This window comes from Bemisia tabaci, chromosome 5 (assembly GCF_918797505.1).
Source record: "Bemisia tabaci chromosome 5, PGI_BMITA_v3".
NCBI lineage: Eukaryota > Metazoa > Arthropoda > Insecta > Hemiptera > Aleyrodidae > Bemisia > Bemisia tabaci.
The window spans coordinates 41,152,634-41,167,658 of record NC_092797.1 but is presented as its reverse complement, the minus strand read 5'-3'; the positions used below and the strand labels follow the sequence as shown (position 1 = coordinate 41,167,658).

Sequence of the window (15,025 nt, the reverse complement as noted above, 5' to 3'; positions counted from 1 at the left end):
AGGATGCTATACTTATTTCTGTTTCGTTCATTGGTTTAGAAAACAAGGGATAAGTAATCAGAGTTTCTAAATTCATACCTGATCATTTTCAGAGTGAGAGGTGGTATTTCTGCTATTTTCTTTATTCCGTTTTAACTTTGTCTTGTCACGATTTTTCTTCTTATGCCTGTTATGATTTGAGCTTTGGGTGCCGTTTGTCATCCTTCTATGACGTCCATTTATCTAAAAATTCAAATTTTCATCGATAAATTAAACCATGGTATTAAAACTAGAGAGGATCGAAAAATGTCAACACAATACTTTCATTGAGCATAAAACCCTCCATAAAGTACTGAAATACATGATCTCGTTTGTGTCACTATTGAAAATGAAAAATGAAGGATGAAGTACAATGCTTCAAAATCAGATTGTACTTTTTTCGAAGTCAATGAAAAAATAATGCTAACACTTCCTAGTTATCCTTCTTTCTTCTTCCGTATACAAAGAAAAATAAGGCAACTTTAGACTTGTGTCATTATCTAGCCTTTGAATCAGCAATGAGTACAAATCACGTTTCTGGTCAAAACCATGCTTATGATTGAGTTAAAATATCCTTCCTCAGAATTTTTCACTCTCAACTGAATTATGTCCTAGAAAGGGTGTTAATTTCTATGATGATATTTAAAAAAAAGTATACTGTGAAATATCTAAAGGTCACGCAACGATGCTGTTTGGAAGGAAAAGGCAAGTTGAGGACAAATCAAAAATTAAAGTCTAGACCTTGCAAGAGAAGCATCCCTCGGTGGAAATTATTTTCCGGTCATTGGTGTCGTCTTCAGGTTTGATTGGATACATTGGAATGTTGCTACCAAATGGGCTAATGGTCAATAGGCAATGACCCTGAAACAAAACCAAAAAACTCTCAATGACAATCAGAACTGAATAAAACGAACATATTATCAGAGGTGAAAAAGAAAAACGAAGAAAGAAAAAAACCCATGCAGATTGCTTCATTTGGAACTTCGAAATTCTCTGAACAAAGAAGCAGTTCTTAAAGTCAAGAGAAAATGAACATATTGAATATTGTAGTTTTACTCCATCAGTGAAACAATGCCTGGCAATTCTCCACAGAACGTTAGCTTCTTTTTACATCTAATATTAAAAATGTATACTATCTGACGGAGAGAAAAATAAGAGAGATGAGTTCTAACTCATCAAGACCCTTTTTGTTCAGGTTGATACAGAGAGTATTACGGTCAGTAATTCTGTACAAATACAGCCTTTTATTCCACAGCTGCTGTTTAATGTTTATTTTTATCTTCTTGATTTGGTGTTTGGACATTAAAGCTTTGATGGGAGTATAAAATTGTAGAGGAACAACTGCTAGAAGCCTGGAGTTTGTATTGCTGCTTGCTTCCAACTTCCACAGCGATTGTTTGCTGTGATAGGACTGCAAAGAAGTGTAATATTAATTACGGCAACAATTTTTAACCAAAAATCAATTTGGCCTCTACAAAACTATGGATGACTCCAGACTCCTTAAAATTATGTTAAACTAAAGTAATTTGAGAGGAGGTATTTTGCCTCTTAAAGAGATCAATACAAAATAGGACATATAATTAAGGAAAAAATTATTGAGATCCTTACCTCGCCAATACGATAATATCCTGAAGGACACCCACAGCTAAATCCACTGCTGCCTATCGCGTTGCAACCAAATTCACAAGGACTATCGAGGCAATTTTTACTGAGCTGTAAACACAAAAATATTTGAGAGGTAAAAAGAGAGATTCTTCACACTGAATACGTTTTAAATACGTATTTCCTTATTGGTGATGAAACCAGAGAAACACATTCCTTGGTTTCAGAATAGTAAACTTCCTGTCATATTATTTCAACATAAAAAAATAATCCTTTTATAATTCATGAAATTTCTCTCATATTTTTTCACTGCACGAAAAATCATTTAAAAATTTGACATTCAATTAATTGGACTGCAGTTTGCAATTTGGAAGTATAAATTCTGGCTCATCTGAAAAATACTTATGTGCATAGGGAAACTGATGGCACACACGTTGTTTTTAAACCAGGCCAGAATTTATAGTTCCAAATTGCAAAATGCAGTCCAATTGGTTTACCGTGAAAAAATTAAGTAAGAGTAGATATTATTTTCACAACATCTTAGTTCCTCTCTGAGGAGATATTTGTGGACCTATGTTTGATCTTTAGATCCAAATACAGTGGATATCGGATATAACGACATCGGTTATAACGACATATCGGGCATAACGACGTAAACTGGTCGGTCCCGGCTGAAATCCCATTCATTCAATGTATTTATGTATCGGTTATAACGACATCGCATATAACGACATATCGGTCATAGCGACGGAGTTTTCGCGTCCCAACAGATGCTGTGATCGGTTATAACGACCTGAGCGACAGCAACAGAGGCCGAAGAGGAGAGGATCTCGTTTCCAGACGCCCTAGAAACCATCACAACTGTTCAAAAATGCCTAATTTTGAACTCAGAATGGAACGATTCCACATTATCACACTTTACGCTCGGCCCATAGAGCGTTACAAAAAGGGTACGCGAACACGATTGTGAAGCAAAAAGAAATCACGGACTATTATTCAAATTAGAAGTTTTATACTTCTTCGGTATTGCGCATATGTATTGCAAACATAATGTAGTGTGTAGTGCATGTATTCTCAATATTATAAAATACCTTGTTTTTAAAAATTCAAACAAAGTGTTTTAATTAAAATTAGTCCTATAATAAAAAAATAAATGAATTAAATAAATATTCAATTCAAATAAAATTAGATGAAGCTAATAAACAAAGGTGTTACTGAAGAGATAATGAATCAGCAGCAATAAATTCACCGGGCCCTGGAATCCCACCTACAGCACAGCCTTGTTCTCAGCTCTTTAACATAGGGTACGTGCGTAAAAATTCCACTATCGGTTATAACGACTATCGGCTATAACGACCGAATATGGCTGGTCCCTTCAAGGTCGTTATATCCGATATCCACTGTAACACAAAAAGGGTTCAAAATGAGATAAGCAGGCAGGCTCAGATTACCCTATGGGGCAGAAGGAACAGCTGCCCCCAAACAGTCTGCGCCAAAGTCCGACTTCAAAGAAGGAGGGGGAACAAGGAAAAAGAAAAATAGAGACCACAGAGTTGCAAAAAACAACAGTATTAAATGGATCGAGACATGCAAAAAGGGCGGAAGTCCAAAAAGTCAATTTTTCAGGAGAAGCAAATAACTTCCTGTAGGACAAACAATTCGAATAAAAAAAAAAAAAACGAAAAATATTTCCTATCGCGGAAGGCTTGTTCCGATTGTACTAATAAGAATTTAATCTCCTAAAAAAATTTTGAACCTGCTTTTTTGGAAATTTTTTAGTTTTGATTTGGACTTCTGCCCTTTTAACACATGGACCTCCACCCTTTTTGCAACTGGGGAAAAATTGATACCCCCAGCAAAGTATGTAAATCTGGGCCTGTAAGCAGGTATGCCAAATTATGGAGTGTTGAAATTGAAATGGGCCAATTTGATTGGCTTGATCTCAAAAAATAAATAAAATATCATGTATGGAAAGAAATAAACATACCTGTAAACAGAGTAAAGATCCTTCATCAAATTGGAAGCCAGGTGGACAGTCACACCTATAGCTACCCACAGTATTGATACATCGGGTTTGATTTCCACAAGGATTTTGAGCACACTCGTTCTCATCAAGACACTGATTGAGGTATGCATGCTGGATAAATCCCTCTGCACATCCGCACTTGTATTTTCCCATTAAGTTCTGAAAAAGAGGAGGAATTGAATTCTTAAATTTAGCAAAAAGGATGATTCACATTGATTTTACACGAACGAGAAAAAGTCTTGAAGCGTAGAGGAGGATTGAAGCACAAAGATTAAGCAGATCGGCTAACGATCAGCGCCAATTATTGTAGATGAGTTGGTCAAAATTAGAATACATTGCCAGGCATGTAGATATATTCAGAAAAATGTGATTGATTTGGCAAAATTGATATAGTTGGGTCGACATTGCACTTCGGGGTTGAGCAGAATGGAGAATTTACATGCATATTTTTTTATTGCTTCATCTGAAATTGCCTCAAGAGCTGATTTTGCAGTATTTTTTATAATTTTTTTTTCGCTATGGGAAATAGAATATAATTAGATTTAAAAGTGAGAAAATGCGCCACCTAGTGACGTCATCTGGCAGCATTTCCCATTTAAACGCATGTATTTTAGCAGATTAGACCATTTTGTCCCATATCTCCTTCAATAATTGTTCAATTTATGAACCAAGGGTATCCTCGTGTCCAGTTCACTTGGTTGCGTCCATTCAAACACGGAATTCATCAAATTTCAGACACCTGCAAATTCTCCATTAGAGAATTGATGTTGCATATCTGTAGGCCTCTACAGTAAATGGTAGATTTGTTACAGAAGTAACTTAAACATTGAAAAATTATAGAGAATCTAATTTATTATACCTGACAACTATTCTGACACTTATTGTCATCAGAGCATTCATCAATATCTGTACAGTACGTCCCACTAGAATCTAGTTTGTAGCCTAGAGGACATAGGCACCTATAACTTCCAAGGGTGTTGATGCAATTCCCTGGTGGAGGACAAATTGCGCTGTGGTTGGCGCACTCATCAATATCTGTAAAACAAAAATATTGAATGAATCATGGAGCGTTAAAAAAAAAAAAAAAAAAAAAAAAAAAAAAAAAACTGATCTCATGATTTGTGATGCTCCTAGGTATTCGGATTTCATGATTCAGGTACATATGTACTCACTACATTGTTCAAAGCTGTTTTTAAATTAATTTTAAAAAAGTTTAAAGGACCATGGACTGGGGAAAATTGGAAATCCCTGCTACAATATGGTGAATTAATCACAGTGAAGCGGGTTGACAACAGTCCAGTCTGCTGGAGACATGTTAGTTTTGTTTGCCGTCTATACCTACGAAATTTGGGGATCAATGACAACTGTGTTTACTTGCATTGAAGATAATGAAGAGAGAAAACATTTAAATCTGCTTCATGTGAACAAAAAATTGAGTTTAGAAAACAGTTTGCAGATGTTTAAGCTAGTAGCACTTAATTTGAAAGACTTTTTGGTATGGTAGCTAGTGCTAGGAGATGAAAGAATTGCATAGTTTCATGGAAACTTACATTTATTTACATTAAAAATAGGCCTGAAGCTTTTTGGCCGAAAGCCATCTTCAGGGACAGAAGCTTTAAGTTCAAATATTACTACTAGAGATAACAGGGGTGGCAAAAGTTTTTCATATTGCATTTATCGCACACTATGTGATTGCAAAACATTGGATAATTCAGCATATTATCGATTGGCGCTAAAGTCCTCTCCTCCTCATTTTATCTTGATCCATTATCATACAGGTACAGAAAAGGAGATTAGATAATTTTTATACTAACCAATACAGTGGTCGCCGACTTGCTTGTAGCCAGGTAAGCAAGAGCACTGATAAGATCCGTGGGTGTTGGTGCACTTTTGATAGCAAATATGCTCTCCGGTTGCACATTCGTCAATGTCAACACAGGTCCTATTGTCATGGCTTAGCGTCAATCCAGGTGGGCATGAACAGATGTAGCTTCCAATTGTATTCTCACAACCCATATCGCAAGGGCTAGGACGAGAATCACACTCATTCACGTCTAAAAAAATACAAATACATTAGAATTAGTAAATATCAAAGAGGAAGAGATAAACTGGTAAATAAAAACACATTCATAAGCATTTACATCTCGACACATTTTTCATTTTTTGGAGTTGGTTTTAACAAAAATCGCGACCTCATAATTACTGCGTAAATAAAGACAAAAATTATAGCAATTATTTCAGTGTAATCTGAAGTATATCACGCTTAAAAACCCTGGGAGGGTTTGACTTTTAATTTGAGACTTACAATAGACTTAGTAAGAATATTTACCTCTACAATGGGTTCCTCCATGATCAGGTCTGAAACCTTTATTACAGATACATCGATATGATCCCAAAGTGTTGATACAACGGCCATTGCGACATAGCTCTGGCATAGTCTGGCACTCATTTATATCTGAAAAAACAAAAAATAAAATGTAAAAGTTGATGAGACACTTGAGAATCCTAAGAATTGATTTTAGACTCTTTAAGTTTACTTATTGATTAATGCAGACTTCAGATGTTGCAAAGCTTGTAAATGCTACGATTAAAAAAGTCTGAAGGTGCTTTATTCACTGTCTTTTCTAGCTTGAAACTGCATTATAACAGGATCCATTGAGCATTACAGTTATTATAATTCTGGTTTCCAAAGGATTGAAGGTTTTCATTTTAGAGGGAAAAACTCATGTGAGCACAATTTTCTCTCTAAGAGAAATGTTGATTGATAAGTAAGGTAGGTGTAGATCCGTTTCAGGACTAATAGACCCATCATCAGTGCAGCACAGTCTCCTGACTTCCTACTTCCAAGCTCAAAGTAGTCCTCAATACGAAACTAAGGTTTGGGACAGCGGCTACAGTGGCAAGACAACTAACGCCATCTGGTGAATGAATAATTCATACAGCTCAGCTGAAATCCTGGCAAAGCAGCATTACTACAAACAGACTGTGGTTGGACAAAGGATTGGTGATTTTGTCAACATACATCAAAATTTAGTATAAAACTGAAATTCTCCTATTGTTTGGTTTCTAGTTATAGAATGGCTTCAGTTTTATATTATGGTTCAGAGGAGATACCTTACCTAATCCATCGAAAGCGTAACCAGATTGCTGAGGGCAAAGTGAATGAAATTCTTCGGAATTACGAGCAGGGCAAGGAAGACATTGAGAGCCCCAAGCAACTCCCATTGTGCAACAACACTGAGCGCGGGTAACTTCTAACCCAGTGTGATTGTGCAAGAGACACTTCCCGTTGGTTACATGTTCATAACAGTATGATTTCCGATCGTCTAGAATGAAAAAAAGAACAGATCGAATGTAAAAATAAGTTAAAATGACCTACTTCATGTTATTTTGACTGTTTGATTTGGCAAAACTATGACTGAGAGCATCACAAGCATGAAAGGGAAACGATAAAAGTCTGGCAAGTTAAGAATCTGTAAGAATTAGCATTAATTTAATAATTTGCTGGGAAGAATGTGTTTGAGTGGCAGTGGTGGATAGGAAGCTTGGAATATTCCCATTGAAAAAATTAGGAAGAGCCTCTGTGGTCCAGGACAACCTGCATTCAAGGAGCGGTAAAAGCCACAGGCTACAATCGTGGAGTTCCAATTGATGATAAGAAGAAGAGGAAACGTCAATCGTTACCCATTATACTTATGATTTAGTATATAAAACAAAATAAACCGCTCTCATATTTAGATATTTATTTGAAAAATTAATCATTATTATGATTTCAAAAGTACTGTAAGTTTAATTGGCGGAGTAAAGATAATTTTCTAAAATTTTGGGTAAAAAATTATTATTTTTCCATCCAAATGAACCAATGGGAAGTAAAAAAATTCAGTAATGAAATATTTCATTTTTTCAGTTTCATCTTCCAGACAGAGAAAAGGAACAGATCTGAATCGTTAAAAATAGACCAACCTAAACAATGTTTGTTGTCCACACTTGATTTATAGCCATCAAAACAGTCACAGCGGTAGTTGCCCAATAAATTAACACACGTGCCATGTTTGCACAGGTTAGGGTCATTGGCACATTCGTCAACATCAACGCAGTCATTAGGAGTGCTGGCTGGCGCAAAACCTTCAGGACAAATACAGATGAATGAACCAATCAGATTCTTGCACTGGTACTTGCAGTTGTTTGCTGGTGTTACGCATTCATCAACATCTGTAAAAAGAAAAAAAAAGGGGACGTAAGTGAGTATTAAGGTTGACATAAGGTTAGCAGATAAATTTTTTGTGAATAGATGAACTTTTCTTCAGGATTGCAGAAAAAGCTCAAACTACTTATCTGTGGATTATGGTAAATATAATGTATGGTAAGCAAGGTTTGTGGGAACTTTTAAAAATTGATAACCTTCCTCTCATAAAACTAAAAGATCTGGGCACAAATTATGAGAAATATAGACGAGCTTAGAGGAAATTTTGAAGAAACTGAAAAATTCTTTTGTGAAAAAATAAATGTCAAATTGCGGTGAGTGGTCAACATTTTAGAACTTTCTACATCCTAGAAATTATAGACATGTTCTCTTAGCAGTACTTCAGATCATTTGCATGGAGCTCAGGAAGACTCAGTACATTTACCTTGACAATGTCTTCCATCAGGGGCCAGAGTGTATCCATAAGGGCATATACAACGATAAGAACCAGGAACATTGTGACAGCGGAACGCGCAATGGTTTGACATCTCTATACATTCATTAACATCCTCGCAAACCTAAAGATGAAATAAAATATAGAGTAAACAAAAATTATTCTGGTCTATTACACATTATGATTCAAAGACAACTTGGAAAACCAGAAGATAGTTGAAGTTAAAAATTGTCTGTATCACTTTTTTCCCAAATAGAGAAAAGACATAACTCAGTTACAAAATAATTGAGCAAATGGACTTCATAGGATTTGATGATAACATGAGCTTGAATTTTAGTTTTTTCTAATGTTATAGGTGAGAAAATACAGACGGAAACAGAATATAAGCCACTCAAGGCACTGAAGATGGATGGTTCAATGATAGAGACGGAAAGTGAATGATCATGAAAAACATTTTTATATAAAGCAAAAATAAAGTACCAACTTGGAGTGGCCCTGAAGTGTAACCATCGCTGCAAGAACACTCAAAACCACCTATGAGATTAGCGCAAGTCCCATTGCCACACAGATTAACATTAGAGCTGCACTCATTTTCATCTGTGAAAAGAGACAGGAAAAAGAGGAAAATTTAAAATTAAGATTTTAAGAGACATTCAATGCACCATGCGTAGAATGCTTTTCCCAGTTATAAATACTGGAGACTTGCCAATTACTATAATAAAAACAAGCTGTCTGTCTGGCAGGTCCAGAGACAAAAGACAAGAGGAAGCATAAAAATTCAAGTGACATGAATTAAAGAATCCAAATTCTCTTAGGTATCGAGCCCAAGAGGCCATGAAATTTGTTATTTTAGTTTAAATAAATTTCCTTCGCTTAATTTGTATACGCCCAAAAGGATAACTTCATTGATGTCAGTCATTTCGTCATATCAATCTACAAAACACCTTCAATTCAGCTTTGAAACAGTCAACTTTCTCATATTCTTTCTAGACATTTTTCGACAGCATTCTTCATTTGCAAGGTTTCAAACTTCTTGTCTCGCGTTATTTTCAGAAAACAGAAAAATAATTATTTGAGGATTTAAGAGACAAATTCCAGTGGGAAAAATAAAATAATAAAAAAAGAGAATTTTATAATGCAGGGATACTCCATGAAGTACGATTATTCCAACAGAACTTACCTACACACTTCTTGCCCGTAGAATCAAGGACATAACCTGTTGGGCATTCACAGCGGAAGGATCCATCTGTGTTCACGCAGTCGCCTCCTTCACACACGTTTGGCATTAAAGTACATTCATTCAGATCTTCACCCCAATCACCACGACCAGCACCCTCTGGACACAACTTCTGGAAATCAACTGTAGCATAAAAAAAGAAAAATTATTATCATCTTTAAATGAATGGTAGTATTTTTCGTTTTTTTTAATAATCCATCTATAAGTAAGACTGTCAGTATTTATTTTATTTCATCATTACTTAATGTTTTTTATTACATTAAGTCTGTAATCTTGTGTTGAGAGTGACGCATTTATTTTGTAAAATTAAAAGGTTTGCATGGTTTCACTGTTAAACCACAAAACTGTGATTCACGATTCTTCGTACAAGTACATCTACGTTGATCCTGTTTCAGAACTTGGTGTGTCATCTGATTTTACTTGTGATTTCTAGGAAGCTTCCTGGAGTTTGCACCATCTAAATATCAAATTAGGCTTATTGAACATTAAGTTGTTTCATTCGACAATTTCCTACTAATTTGCCTCAGTTTTTTACCTGTTTCTTGACGGGGGCAACGTTGACAGTACTGACCCCATGCTGCACCCATGGAGCAACAACATTCTTTCATGGTAAGAGGATGAGCTCTTACTGCAGAACATTCTCCTGTAGGGCAAAAAAATAAGGTAAAATTCAGACTACAACTTTTTAGATTAAACTTTAAATGTAACTGAATTTAATTGAGCATTACCAGTTTCCACTAAACAGGAACAAAGTTAGCTTAAAATGCATTTACTGTATTAAAACTGGAACACAACTTGCCTTTAGCAGTTTCTGTAGCTAAATGTTTTAAAGCACTTAAATAACTTAGAAGGAAAATACTCATCATGCATTGTTCATGTTAAGCTCTGATATGACGTTGAGCATGAAACAAAAACAAATATTTTCTTTTCTTTTGCCAATATATTGAAAGCACGAGACTTCATACAGTTCATAATATACTATAATCAAATGAATCATTACTGGAACATCAAAATTTAGTAATGATGGTTTTGATACTTAAGGAGGAGACGGAATTTTTTGATTCATTAAAACTATGAAGTTCCTCCAGTTGCAGGCATTATAAAATTTACAATGAGAAAAAAATATTATAAAAAACTTTTGAAGAAAAGTCTCTGGTAAAATAAGCCGTACAGGAAACATCATGACGTATATTTTACAAGAAAAATCCATCAAAAAGCCAGTTCACTTTTCTGTTTCTTTTTACCTCTTCATTTAAAAATTTTTTGAGTAAAATGTTTGAACCTGATATTTACGACTTTTTATACGAACAACTTTCAAATTTGTAAAAATTCCCAATTTTACACCTTGATTTTTTTCAAATTACCTTAGGAGTTGTGCTACTGGGGTTTGAAAAAATGTTATAAAGGAATACCTTTGAATAAGTATTGATCATAACAGTAATCTTGGCGCATGTCGATACATTTCATTCCATTATGACTCAAAACAAAACCAGGCGGGCAGTCACAAATGACACCACCAGCTGTATTAGTGCAGGTTCCTCCTTCACATATTTTCTCATTTTCAATGCATTCATCGATATCTGAGAAGAAAATTAAATAGAAAACGATTAAAAAACTGTAAGCATGAAAAAGAAATTTTATTGAGCAGCTTGAAACAAATTTTGATGTACCATTTATACTGTTACATAAAGAAGCTATTTAAAGTGAGATTGATATAGAATTGCAATATCGGCTGTGGATAATTGATGATTGATTGAGAAATTTTTTGTTTTTTATTCTAGCATAGACAGATACAAGCATTCTAGACTGAGCGAAACAGAAGATTCAAAATGAGATATTGAGGAAAATTTTCAGGCAAGTATTTCAAACCACTTCTAGATAGGCAAAAAAAATTCAAATGTTGTATTTAGATCACAAGAAGTTTGTTTTACCTTCTCGTAAAACGCATGGAAATAAATTAAATAAGTATAACATTTCATAAATCCTCCGCACACTTACCAAGACAACTTTTTTTATCGGCAGCCAATCTGTAGCCCGGAGGACAGGTGCATATGAAAGACCCCATCAAATTTTGACAGCGCCCTGGGTTAGGGCAGGTTCCATTAACCTATGACAAAAAGTTAACAACTACATTCTCAATAATTTAATGCCTTAAAATTTCGTTCTTGCTCCTCTGAAGCCATAGAGAATGAGTTAAGAGAGAGAGTAACTAACCTGGAGATCGACAGAATAATCATCAGAGAATTAATCTCTCATCAGTTTAGGGATTAAGAAAAGTGACCGTCTACAGGCAAAAGAACTTTAAATCTTACAGGCAAAACTTTTGGTAAAGCACTTGCTTGCCACCACAGCTGCCTATTTGCAGAGGTCAAACTATTTAGGGACTTTCGGAACATCTTGTGAGCACCAGTAGTCCGTTTCAAATTTTACGAAATAAAATGCCGAAGCAAATTCTTAAAATATAAACAATGCATAAAATTGAAATAATTAATTACCTCTAGACACTCATCAATATCTCTGCAGTTCTGCCTGTCTGGCGATAATGCATACCCATCTGCACAGTCACAGTTAAATGATCCAACAGTATTCCTACAACGTCCATTACGGCACAAATATGGCATCATCCGACACTCATCAACATCTAAAAAAACATTTAGTATTGTAATTATTTGCTGGATTTTAAAATATGATATAAGCTGCAACCAGGAATGACTGTTGCTTGTAATTTTTTTTCCTGCAAGTAAAGCTGAAATTTTAAAAAGAAAGAAGGCAGCGCTTCATCAAATATTAATATTCATTGATTTTCAATATTTGAAAACTTGTTTTGATAAGGAAAAACTTAAATTCACTGTAAAAAAGTAAAAAATTTGATAGGATTGGACTATATTGGACTGTTCGGATCCTACGGTATCTTGAGGGAAACCAATATTCTTTCAGAAAGATCAAGATATCTTTATGAGCAGGTGCATTGGCTCAACTGTGCGATTCTTAGCTTTGATCTCATACAACAAAATCTTAACAATAAAATAAGCACTCACCTATACAATCATTATTATGACTGAGTTTAAAACCAGGATAACAATGACACATGAAAGATCCTACAGTATTGTAACATGTTCCATTGTTACAAATGTTAATGTGTCGTTGACACTCATCTATGTCTTCACAAGACTCTCGATTTTCGGTGAGCGTAAAGCCGTTATGACAGATGCATTGAAAGCTTCCCTCAAAGTTCTTGCAATCGCCATTTCTGCAGATGCCGGGTTTTTCATTACATTCATCAATATCTGTCAATAAATCAATTAAAATGGAATTAGGGAAAATTAAACATTAGATATTTCAGAAGTTAAGGGTGGAAATAAACACAATAATAATAGATAACGACTTAAGTTCAACGGCTTTCGCAATCGTTAATTGAATTAAACTGCTGAAAAACGAACTTTGAGCAGGTAAAGCTCTAAGGAGACTCAGAAGGGACAAACACACAGAAAACAAGTTGGACTGAACAGAAAGAAGGGATTAATGCGGCAGGGATTGATGCAACCCTGCTGAAATGGCTTTCAGCGACCCAGTGCAGCAACTACTGTAACCTCAAAGTAACAAGCATGATGTTACAATTGGCACTTCACCGCACACACATTGCCACACTCTCTCTGCTCTATTTCCATCTTCTATGTCCACCAAGCTATATGCCAGTCATGACATAGAGCGTATATTTTTTTGCTCAGGTCTTGGGTTACTTGATCAAATTTTCACACTGGAAATTTTTTAAAATGTTGAAATACTTTACAGATTTACTGAGAAAAAGACCCAAACCGATATAGATCTCTCGCTGTGACTCCAACTTAATATTCCAATGCAAACTGCCTGAGCTGAACACTCTCCCCTCTCAGTTTTTTACTGGTACTCATTAGAGTTAAAAAGATTTATTTTTGACTCTAATTATAATTTTTGGAACTTCCTGGCTTTGATTTCCCTGCAAGATTGTGTGGACCCAGCACCATTTCTCCACCTTGTTACTTGCAGTATTCGGGCCACTTCTTAGTGTTTTTTTCTCATTTACTGAGAGCTCAACATTGATTTTTAGTGTTTTCATGAAACGACATTTATCACTGAAAAAAAAATACAAAAAAAGAGTAGATGAGCAATTGAGTGAGTGCATTTTTTAGGGTCCAAAAAAATTGATCTTCACCAAACTATACTCGATCAGATATGAGATAAAATTAACGAACCTTTTAAATAAAGTAGAACAAGATTAAAAATTGTGACAATAATATCTCACCAGTGCATTCTCTCAGTGTTACTCCCAGCGTGTATCCTTCTGAGCAAGTGCACTCGTAACTTCCAGGTGAGTTGACACATTGAGAGTTACCTTTGCAAGGAGATGGACTATGGAGACACTCATTTTCATCTGGGACGTGAAACAAAAATGAATTGAAAATTTCACTCAGAAGATTGGGAACAACCATAATTAAGAAGCAAAATTTGATTCCACATGACGATAATCTTTGAAAGAATGTCAGCGTAAACTTCATAACTCAGTTTGGACGAGGTATTATTTTTGGCGAAACGGAAAGCTCCTTAAAATTTAAAGGCCATAAAAATATCAGTGATAATGAATGTTTACAACACAAAATCTTGAGACTGTTATTTAATTAATATTCCAATTTTTAAGTAAATCATTTATTGTAATGACAATATCAAGCCATACCTCTATCTAAAGACTTGGATAGAACCCCCCTCCTGGACACTACCCCCATCCTTAATTCTTTTCAGAGAATTTTTCCTTTTAGAGAATAAACGTGATAATAATCAAAAAGAGTGGTGTGAAATTACTACTTGGACTGCTGTTAATTTGTTTCAAAAAAATAAAAGCTTCAAGCTGTTGGTAAAGTTAACCAAGAAAAGTTAAATTAAATTATATCAAACAAGCACTTACCAATACATTGATGTGAGTCGTCATCATATACAAAACCACGATTACATTGGCAATAAAAACTTCCAGGAGTATTAATGCAAATTCCATTATTGCACATCTGAGGCATCAATGAACACTCATCAATTTCCTCGGTAATGTTTGTCATCGGGTTGACGATTTGGCCAGGACGCGCCCCACAGAGTAACAAATATTCTCCTGGAAAAAAAATTCAAATTATTTCTCTTGTCTTTATTCCTATACAATAAATTTATTTTGGAAAGGGAATGCATATAAAAATTCACTTATGGAGGTATTCATTAAATGGATCAATATGACTTACCAACTTAAAATAATCAAACCATGGATGATTACTAAAAAATCAAAATTGCTTTTATTTGAGTAAAAGGAAACCTGGTAAAGAGCTTCTCTAGTGTAATGCATAGAACTTCAAGGAATCAATTATTTGAAAAGTTTGGTTACCTTAAATTCTACTATATTACTCTTCCAGAACTTTAAGCTTTCATCGATTGACTATTTGAAAGAAAATGGAAAACATGAGGTAAATGATTAGAAAGTCAAAGCATTCT

The 15,025-nt window shown here is 34.9% G+C and overlaps 1 protein-coding gene across 1 annotated transcript in view; it reads right to left on the bottom strand.

Annotated features, from left to right (window-relative positions):
• The window catches only part of LOC109040760 (fibrillin-2), a 49,512-nt gene that overhangs the window by 2,497 nt on the left and 31,990 nt on the right, over positions 1 to 15,025 (bottom strand). Inside the window, exons 35-53 of the mRNA XM_072300730.1 lie at positions 14,460 to 14,654; positions 13,803 to 13,931; positions 12,559 to 12,807; positions 12,016 to 12,161; positions 11,519 to 11,627; positions 10,933 to 11,100; positions 10,056 to 10,163; positions 9,464 to 9,643; positions 8,768 to 8,880; positions 8,275 to 8,407; positions 7,610 to 7,858; positions 6,766 to 6,972; positions 5,976 to 6,101; positions 5,461 to 5,700; positions 4,506 to 4,681; positions 3,608 to 3,805; positions 1,627 to 1,731; positions 760 to 879; positions 79 to 222 (exon numbers count right to left, since the gene is read on the bottom strand). Of these exons, the coding sequence (XP_072156831.1) occupies positions 79 to 222; positions 760 to 879; positions 1,627 to 1,731; positions 3,608 to 3,805; positions 4,506 to 4,681; positions 5,461 to 5,700; positions 5,976 to 6,101; positions 6,766 to 6,972; positions 7,610 to 7,858; positions 8,275 to 8,407; positions 8,768 to 8,880; positions 9,464 to 9,643; positions 10,056 to 10,163; positions 10,933 to 11,100; positions 11,519 to 11,627; positions 12,016 to 12,161; positions 12,559 to 12,807; positions 13,803 to 13,931; positions 14,460 to 14,654 (3,095 nt within the window). The remainder of the gene's footprint in view (positions 1 to 78; positions 223 to 759; positions 880 to 1,626; positions 1,732 to 3,607; positions 3,806 to 4,505; positions 4,682 to 5,460; positions 5,701 to 5,975; positions 6,102 to 6,765; positions 6,973 to 7,609; positions 7,859 to 8,274; positions 8,408 to 8,767; positions 8,881 to 9,463; positions 9,644 to 10,055; positions 10,164 to 10,932; positions 11,101 to 11,518; positions 11,628 to 12,015; positions 12,162 to 12,558; positions 12,808 to 13,802; positions 13,932 to 14,459; positions 14,655 to 15,025) is intronic.